Genomic DNA, 10,104 nt, shown 5'->3' on the forward strand with positions numbered 1-10,104 from the left:
CGACTATATTATAAAGTTTGAGAAAAGGGCTGATAGGAACTTAGACTGGAGTGTCCATGTATCTCTACTTGTACCCTCTCTGACCTCCCTTAAATATGCTTTCATCCTTCTATTGTACTGACTATACTATTATACAGGATTAATAGACTAGCATAGACAGTGACCACTTATCAGGTCTTTCAGCTTTTTCTCAGCAGTATATGATTGCTTTTTGAATCTGTTCCCCATTGGACTTCCCAATGTCTTTGTTTTAATGTAAGTTCTTATCATTGCTTTTCTTCTTATTGTAATAGCCCCATAATATGCTTCTCTGCTGCCAGTTTATTTTTTATTCATGTTCCCACCAGATTCATCTTTCTAACAATGTATGTCTGCTGTTACAATTCCCTAGCTAAAAACCTTATATCATATTTCTATTCATCTTTGGAATAAAAGCCAAAACTCAGTATGATATTCTAAATGGACTTGCCTTTGGCCTTTCTGTATTCATTGGCTTGTTAGATCAATATCTATCGTGTACCTTTTGTGTACATGGCACTTCTACCAGGTAGAGGGATATGGTAGTAATGGAAATAGAACAATCCTCATTCTCACCGAGCTTGTATTCTTTTACCATTTTTCCTCTGCTTTAATCACTGATATTTCTGAGCTCTATACTTACTTAAACACATCATGCACTTTCATATATCTATGCCTAGATTGTGCTGTTGTTAGAATTTGCTATAATAGATTTCACCTCCCTTCAGAGCTCTCATATCCCACCTCTTCTGGGATATTTTTTCTCATTTCTTGGAGTAACAGGCAAGCTTGGCCTTGGAGCACAAAAGGAAGCAGGACAAAGGCTAACATAATTTTTGTCAAGAGAACGCACTGGTCATAGCAAACACCCTCTTCCAACAACACAAGAGACCACTCTACACATGGATGCCACCAAATGGTCAATACCAAAATTATATTGATTATATACTTTGCAGCCAAAGATGAAGAAGCTCTATGCAGTTAGCAAAAACAAGACCTGGAGATGATTGTGACTCAGATCATCAGCTCCTTATTGCAAAATTCAGACTTAAATTGAAGAAAGTAGGGAAAACCACTAGGCCATTCAGGTATGACCTAAATCAAATCATTTATGATTATACAGCGGAGGTGACGAATGGATTTGAGGGACTAGATCTGGTAGACAGAGTGTCTGAAGAATTATGGACGGAGGTTTGTAACATTGCACGTGATGAAGTGACCAAAACCATTCCCCAAGAAAAGAAATGCAAGAAGGCAAAATGGTTGTCTGAGGAAGGCTTATAAATAGCTGAGGAAAGAAGAGAAGCAAAAAGCAAGGGAGAAGGGGAAGGACACACCCTACTGCTGCTGCTAAGTCACTTCAGTCATGTCCGACTCTGTGCGACCCCATAGACGGCAGCCCACCAGGCTCCCCGATCCCTGGGATTCTCCAGGTGAGAACACTAGAGTGGGTTGCCATTTCCTTCTCCAATGCATGAAAGTGAAAAGTGAAAGTGAAGTCGCTCAGTCATGTCCGACTCTTAGCGACCCCCTGGACTGCAGCCCACCAGGCTCCTCTGTCCATGGGATTTTCCAGGCAAGAGTACTGGAGTGGGGTGCCATCGCCTTCTCCGAGGATACACCCAACTGAATGCAAAGTTTTAGAGAAGAGCAAGGAGAGATAAGAAGACCTTCTTAAATGAACAATGCAAAGAAGTAGATGAGGAAAACAATAGAATGGAAGTGACTAGAGATCTCTTCAAGAAAATTGGAGATATCAAGGGAACATTTCATGTTAGGTTGGGCACGGCAGATGATGGAAACAGTAAGGACCTAACAGTAGCAGAAGAGATTAAGAAGAGGGCGAAAGAATACACAGAAGAACTATACAAAAAAGGTCTTAATGGCTGGGATAACCATGATGGTGTCACTCACGTAGAGCTCGACATCCTGCAGTGTGAAGTCAAATGGACCTTAGGAAGTATTCCTATAAACAAAGCTGGTGGAAGCAATGGAATTCCAGCTGAACTATTTCAAATCCTTAAAGTTGATGTTGTTAAAGTACCGCACTCAGTATATCAGCAAATATGGAAAACTCAGCAGTGGCCACAGGACTGGAAAATGTGTTTTCATTCCAAACCCAAAGAAGGGTGATGCCAAAGAATGCTCAAACTACCGCACAATTGCGCTCATCTCACACGGTAGTAAGTGATGCTCAAAATTCTCCAAGCCAGGCTTCAGCAGTACATGAACTGGGAACTTCCAGATGTACAAGATGGGTTTAGAAAAGGCAGAGCAACCAGAGATCAAATTGACAGCATTCAATGGATCATAGCAAAAGCAAAAGAGTTCCAGAAAAACATCTACTTCTGCTTCATTGTCTGTGCTAAAGCCTTTGACTGTGTGGATCACAACAAACTGGAAAATTCTTAAAGAGATGGGGCTACCAGACTGCCTTACTTGTCTCCTGTGAAACCCGTATGAGGGTCAAGAACCAACAGTTAGAACCTTACATGGAACAAGTAACTGGTTTACAATTGGAAAAGGAGTACGACAAGGCTGTATATTGTCACCCTGTTTATTTAACTTCGATGCAGAATACTCATGCAAAATGCCAGACTAGATGAATCAGAAGCTGGAATCAAGATTACTGAAAGAAATAACAACAGCCTCAGATATGCAGATGATACCACTCTAATGGTAGAAAGTGAAAAGGAACTAAAGAGCCTCTTGATGAAGGTGAAAGAGGAGAGTGAAAAAGCTGTCTTGAAATTCAACATTCAATAAACAAAGATCATGGCATCTGGTCCCATCACTTTATGACAAATAGGGGAAATTGGGAGCTGTGACAAACTTTATTTTCTTGGGCTCCAGAATCATTGCAGATGGTGACTGCAGGCACAAAATTAAAAGCAAAGACATCACTTTGCTGATTTAGGTCAATATAGAAAAGCTATGGTTTTTCCAGTAGTCATGTACAGATGTGGGAGTTGGACCATAAAGAAGGCTGAGCACTAAAGAATTGATGCTTTCAAACTGTGGTGCTGGAGACGACTCATCAGAGTCTCTTGGACTATATGGAGATCAAACCAGTCAGTCCTAAAGATAATCAACCCATTATTGGCAGGACTGGTTTTGAAGCTGAAACTCCAATACTTTGATCACCTGATGGGAAGAGCTGACTCATTGGAAGAGATTCTGATGTTGGGGAATATTGAAGGCAAAAGGAGAAGAGGGGTGGCAGAGGATGAGGTGGTTGGATGGCATCACTGACTCAATGGACATAAATTTGAGCAAACTCTGAGAGATAGTGAAGGACAGGGAAGCCTGGTGTTCTGCAGTCCATGGGGTCTCAAAGAGTCAGATAGGACTTAGTGACTGAACAACAATAAACCTTTGCATGTTTATGCTAATCTAACGAGAAGAGTAACACATTAATAAATGCCATCTTGTGTTATAGATTCTAAAATGAAGGTGCACAGAAAAGGGCATGGTAGACCATTTTTAATATATTATTAAAGCTGTATAACTTCCCCACGAGGATCTGTGTACTGTGAGAGAAGAAAGCAGGTCTTATTCATCTTGCTCATTGCTCAGCAAGATCTGGTACATAACCAATGCTCAGTTCCTGCTGAGCTACACAATTCTCTTTTTTGAGTAGTTTTAAGGTACTTTGTAACATATAAACTAATAATACACATTTCTTTGGGAGACAAAATTGTACTTTACTCAGCAGTTTAAACTTAGTCTGAATAGAGATAATTACCATTTTTAAGGTCAAATGATAGTGGAAATAAGAGCTTAGAACTTGACTATTTTGACACCATTTGTACAATATCTATATTTGTTTTGTCTAGATCTTATTAGATATTTCAATTTCCTGTTCTTTAAGGGCCATGAGCCTGTGCTGCTTTTTTGATATTATATTACTACACGGTGAATTGCACATAATAGATGCTCAATAACTCTGTATGTTCTTCCCCAGCCTGAGTTCCCTTCAGCCCTCTTCCATACCTTGTAGCACAGTCACACCAGATAAGGTCTTTTAGGTCCTGGAGACTGCGTGTTGTTATGCCTTTGTCCTGCATACCCACTGGCCCACATACCTGGGCAGTCTTCTTTTCTCCACCCTCCCTTCCAATATTTTCCATCCTCTTCTCTTTTCCCCTTACTCCCACAAAAACCTCCTAATCCTTCTTCAAGTGTCAGCTCAATTACCACCTCCTGAAGGAAGGCTTCCCTCTTACTCCTGGTAGAGATGGGTACTTCTTCCTCTGAGTCATATTGGCACATATTGCACAGTTTCCATCTTTTACTTGATGAAGGCACTTGTAATGTTGCAGACACTGTGATCTAATGTACTGTAAGTAAAGTTGCATTGAACGTTATAGGTGCAGGACTGAACTCCAGAAAATGTGAGGAAGAGACATGATCCTTTCAGTTCTTTATGCTAAATAATGATACCCTTTTTAAATATGTATACTGATATTGGTCTTCATACTAAAATGTGAATGGTAGGTAGTCTAGCATAGTGCTTAGGACACTAAAATGTAAATATTACGTAGTACAGAAGAGTGTGATTAAGGGCACAAACTCTTGCGCTAGACTGCTAGAAGTTGACTCACTAGCCATACGACCCAGAGCAAATGATTTATTTTCTCTGTGCCTCAGTTTCCTTGTCTGTAACATAGGGAATAATAGTAGTATTTACCTACTGGAGCTGTAGTCTCTGGCATGTAGTAAGCATGTATTAAGTCTTGGTTAATAGTATTTGTAATTTATAGTATAGTATTTTAGAAATCTGTACTGTTTGTTTTAATTTTTAGGTCTCTTGCAGCTGAATGGGGTAAATATGGAATGAGATTCAATGTGATTCAGCCGGGGCCTATAAAAACCAAAGTAAGTTTTGGTTTGCTTATGATCACATTTTGAGTGATTAAGAAGTGGACGACTAATAGATACATTCTGAAATATGCAGCATTTTCCAAGGATACCGGAGTTTGGAGCCCTGGTAGAAGGGAAGAGGGTTTTGCTATTATCCAACATAAGAAATAAGGAGCTGGGAAAGAAAATAGTAGTTACACAACTCCTTCATAAGGTCTATTTCAGTGTCTTAATATAATATTTTTGGGATCTTCTATGCCTTGAATTTTGGTATTTTGTCTGATTTGCTTTAATGATCTGTTATTATATTTCTTATTTTTTACTATATTTTACAGGTTCTTACTTCAACGTCCTTTTTTAAAAAATCATGGAAATGTAACTATATTTTAAATTTAAGAGATGCTTTCTAAATTGATCATATAAGCTTGGTCTTATATGTAGAAAATAGGTAGCATTTTCTTTGAGTCATATCTGTGCCTTTTCACTTTAAACTCTCAGTTACGTATGTTATCTAAGTCCCATGTCTCTGGGATTAAAAATTCTTCTGATGGCATACATTTTACTTGTAATCAGATATTCATTGCAATTCATAATTATCACTTATGCTGTTACAGACATTGCTCAAAAGTTCACAGGCTCTCTGTTCTCTCACATTATCCCAAATAACTTCATTCTCACATCTTTTTGTTTTCATGTAAAGCAGGAATTTTTAATCCCACCTGGAATGTTGCTTTGAAGGCCCAAGTGAAATTTGCTAACTTTAACTTAATAAACTGAGGGGGCTTCCTTAGTGCCTCAAATGGTAAAGAATCCACCTGCAATGCAGGAGACCTGGGTTTGATCCCTGGATCAGGAAGATCCCCTGGAGAATGGAATAGCTACCCACTCCAGTATTGTTATATAAATGGAAAATAATGCTAAGGAACATTGGCCTTATAGGTGGTTCTGGGTTGTTAAATATTAACATGAAGATGGTTGTATTAATTAAGTAGTTTGAAGGGTGGAAAATAGAAACACTGCCTAAGTGAAACTTGACTGAATATCTTATTTGGCACTTAAATTATAAAAAATGATAAAATTAATGGAAAAATAATCCAAATGCACATATTAAAATACTTGATTCAGAGTATCACTGTGTTAAGCACTGTCTGAAAAGGACTAAACAGTCATCAAAACTTCATTCTAGGACGTCAGTATCTAGGGAAGTCATCTGCATTTTATTATTTATTTAACGTATATTTACCGAGTGCCTTCTGTGTGCAAAGGTGCTGAGAAAGATATAAAAACAGTTGTGACAAGATGCTTGCCATCAAGGAGCTTTAGTCTAGCAGTCTAGGTATGAGTTTTATGCAAACGACAAGCATATAATTTTAAAGAAATTAAAAGAAAATTGAAGTATGGAAACTCTGTAGCCAGAACTGATAGAACCAGGTTTGAGACCTTTGTCTATGATTTTCTTTATACCTGTCTTAGGAAAATCCCATGGAATGAAGAACCTGGTGGGCTGCAGTCCATGGGGTCGCTAAGAGTCGGACACGACTGAGCGACTTCACTTTCACTTTTCACTGTTATACATTGGAGAAGGAAATGGCAACCCACTCCAGTATTCTTGCCTGGAGAATCCCAGGGACGGGGGAGCCTGGTGGCCTTCCATCTATGGGGTCGCACAGAGTTGGACACGACTGAAGCGACTTAGCAGCAGCAGCAGCAGCAGCATTAGGCAAAATGAATATGGAAGAATTTGGCAAAACTTTTTGCTTATAGGGAGTAAGATATGAACAGGGCTGCCTTAGTAACATTCCATTTATTGCAAATTTATTTCTTAAATAGGATTTTTTTTTTTTAAGTTACCTAACTATTTTCTTAATTTCTAAGGGTGCCTTTAGCCGTCTGGACCCAACCGGAGCATTTGAAAAAGAAATAATTGACAGAATTCCCTGTGGTCGGCTGGGAACTGTAGAAGAACTTGCAAATCTTGCTGCTTTCCTTTGTAGTGATTATGCTTCTTGGATTAATGGAGCTGTAAGCATAGTTTTCTTTCTCAACACTTTTGGGAGGTGGATTTGGGGTGGGGAGGTGGATTTGGGGTGGGAAGGTGGATTGTAGAACCAATCCTTATGATGTTGAATGTAAATATGATTTAAAGTATTTAATTAGCTGTATTTAGTATGTTATTTATAATATAGAAATACTAATATAGTTTAAGCTTATGGAGTTGATTCATTAATAAATTAATTTTATTAAATGCAAATAACTCTGGTAGACGTGCCTTTAAGCTGATCTTTAAAATTGGGTAGAATTTGAAATCATAGAAATGATGGAGAGAGGATTTTTAGGAGGGTAAATCAATTTAGGTTTAATTGTCAGTTTTGTCTTTAAAACTTGTGCTTGGATTGAAAGTGTCAAAGAGATATTCCAACCAGTTAGGAGGGAGAAGTGGCTAATGGTTCAGAAAACTTTTTAAAAGAAGTTAATTTCACAGCTTTTATTATCATTTTTTAGGTAATTAGATTTGATGGTGGAGAGGAAGTACTTATTTCAGGGGAATTCAACAGTCTGAGGAAGGTAATGCCATTTTGTGAATATAATACAATATTAACAGTGAGGATACTAAGCTTTAAAAACACACAAGAACCTCATTAAATTGACTTTTTCTTTTTGTGGTAGGTCACCAAGGATCAGTGGGACATAATAGAAGGACTTATCAGGAAGACCAAAGGCTCCTAAGACTACTCTGGCCTCATCTTGGTTATAATGGAAATTATGCAGACAATCTATAATGATTTGAATATTTTCAGGTCTAATAAATTGTTAATTAGCACGCATTCCTGGAATGTGTATTATATGCTAGGCCAATGGTAGGTAGATCTTGTACATTAAAAGATGAATAAGATGGGATATTGTCTCTTCAAAGAATTTTTAAACAATAAAAACAGGAAAGTGAAAGGCTATTAATAGAACTGAAAAGTGCTTAGAAGTGCAGACAAAGGGACAGATATTTGTAACTGGAGAAAATCAGGAGAAACCTAATGGTGGAAGTAGCATTTAAGTTACATGTTAAACCTTTGTCTTCAGTGACACAGTGACATGGGGACAGTGTCTAAAAGAAAACAGGGGATTTACAATAAACCTAATAATGGACTCTGTCCTTTCAAGGTATTTCCTTTTCATTGTACTTAGGAATTGTCTTCTTTAACTCAGTATTAATTCAGTTTTAACTCCATTAACTTAGTATTGATTCAAACAAGTTTTTGCCAGGACCTATTTTGTAACCAGAAGTTTTATTTGGCAGTAAAAATAAACCATGAATAATCTACAGCATTTGTACTCTTAAAACTCATTATCTAACAGGATAAATAAACTTGTAAATAATTATTTATGATTCATTGTGATAAATGAATCACAAGGTTCCAGCAGGGTTATGGAGGGGGAAGTAATTCATTCTGTTTCTAGAGTTTAGAGAAAGTAACGCCTAGTAGATAGCATTTCATCTCAGCGTTTAAAGTATATATTCTCTATGACTTACAATTATCAGAAGGGAAGGATGGGGTGGGGAGGAATAGACTGGGAGTTTGGGATTGACATGTATACACTGCAGTATTTAGGATGGATAGCACAGGGAACTCTGCTCAGTATTCTGTAATAACCTAAATGGGAAAAGAATTTGGAAAAGAATAGAAAAAAAAATTTTTAATAAAATGCTTATTTTGAAAAAAATAAAATTACTAGACTAGGAAATGCTAAAAAAAATTGTGTGTATTCTCTGTGTAGAAAAGATGAACAAAGCTTATAAAAACTTTTTGTGTATAATTTCATTTTATTCCATATTTAATTTGACTAATTTGTCATCCTAAGAATCAAATAGCAAAAAATCCACAGTTTCAAGTTTATATAGATATAATTTTGAGTTTATATTAAAAAAAGTAGTTTGCTTTCATTATTGTTGTTTAGTCATTAAGTCATGACTGACTCTTTTGTGATTCCATGGACTGCATAGCCCTCCAGACTCCCCGTCCACAAGATTTTCCAGGCAAGAATACTGGAGTGGCTTGCCATTTAGGAATCATTCATTATATGCTCACCAGACTGACTTTCTCCATTGCCTAAGTTACTAAGAGAGGGCACCAGCAGCTTCCATCTTACCTCCTGCAAAAGCATCTAGTTTTCCTGTTTGAACTTATATACTATAAGCCTGATATACAAATCCTTATTACATTGGCAGTTAATTATATGCATTAATTACATTAAATTGTGTACATAAATGGTTTAGAATGAGTATCCTTTACATGTATGATAATTTTGCCTTTTACTGGGACCCCATACCTATCTCCATTTACCTTTAAAAATAACCATTTCCTCTCTTCTATCCACATCTTTCTTCTTTATTTTTAAATTATCGATACTTATTATGGTGTAGGAAAAAAAAGTGACAGTAGTTACATAAATGACCTTTTGTAAGTTTCATCACTCAATTTCTTCATGATAAAATTCAAAATTGCAGTATCTGCTTCACGGGGCTGTGATGAGGATTAAGTGAGATAACTAAAAACACCATGTTAAGTGTCAAGCACACAAATGAAAGAAAAGGCCCTTCTGTTTTTCTGCTCTTTGATTTTTAAGAAACTATTATTGTAGAAAATGTGAGAATAGAAAAGAATAAAAAATTTGAAAGCTAACTTCCTAAAGAAAACTTCTGTTAACATTTTGGTATATTTATTTTCAACATTTTGCCTTTTTTTCATTTAATCTTTATTTTTTATGAAAGTAATTTGTTTATATAATTTGTACAGGAAGGAGTACACTGAAATCCCCACTCCAAAGCTGTCTTCCCATGTAACTATCTTCAGTTCTTTTAGTTTTTTTTTTCTGGAATATACCTGGGGTTGCAAAGAGCTGGACATGACTGAATGACTAACATGTCTTGGGCTTCCCTTGTGGCTCAGCTGGTAAAGAATCCACCTGCAATGCAGGAGACCCCAGTTCAATTCCTGGTTTGGGAAGATCCACTGGAGAAGGGAAAGGCTACCTGCTCCAGTATTCTGGAGAATTCAATGAATTGTATAGTCCATGGGGTCACAGAGAGTCAGACATGACTGACTTTCACTTCTGCTTCATTGGCTATACTAAAGCTTTTGAATGTGGGGTCACAACAAACTGTGGAAAATTCTTCAAGAGATGGAAATACCAGACCATCTTACATGCCTGCTGAGAAACCTGTGTGCA

The 10,104-nt window shown here is 37.2% G+C and overlaps 1 protein-coding gene across 2 annotated transcripts in view; it reads left to right on the top strand.

Annotated features, from left to right (window-relative positions):
• DECR1 (2,4-dienoyl-CoA reductase 1) overlaps positions 1-9,555 on the top strand; it is a 44,948-nt gene extending 35,393 nt beyond the window's left edge. Inside the window, exons 7-10 of one of the 2 annotated variants that reach the window (XM_005888295.3) lie at positions 4,824-4,896; positions 6,757-6,903; positions 7,384-7,446; positions 7,549-9,551. In XM_005888295.3, the coding sequence (XP_005888357.1) occupies positions 4,824-4,896; positions 6,757-6,903; positions 7,384-7,446; positions 7,549-7,608 (343 nt within the window). In that variant the 3' untranslated portion in view covers positions 7,609-9,551. Of the gene's footprint in view, positions 1-4,823; positions 4,897-6,756; positions 6,904-7,383; positions 7,447-7,548 lie in introns of both variants that reach the window. The other variant, XM_070382927.1, reaches the window with a different exon arrangement.
• The last annotated feature ends 549 nt before the right edge of the window (positions 9,556-10,104 follow it).

This window comes from Bos mutus, chromosome 14 (assembly GCF_027580195.1).
Source record: "Bos mutus isolate GX-2022 chromosome 14, NWIPB_WYAK_1.1, whole genome shotgun sequence".
NCBI lineage: Eukaryota > Metazoa > Chordata > Mammalia > Artiodactyla > Bovidae > Bos > Bos mutus.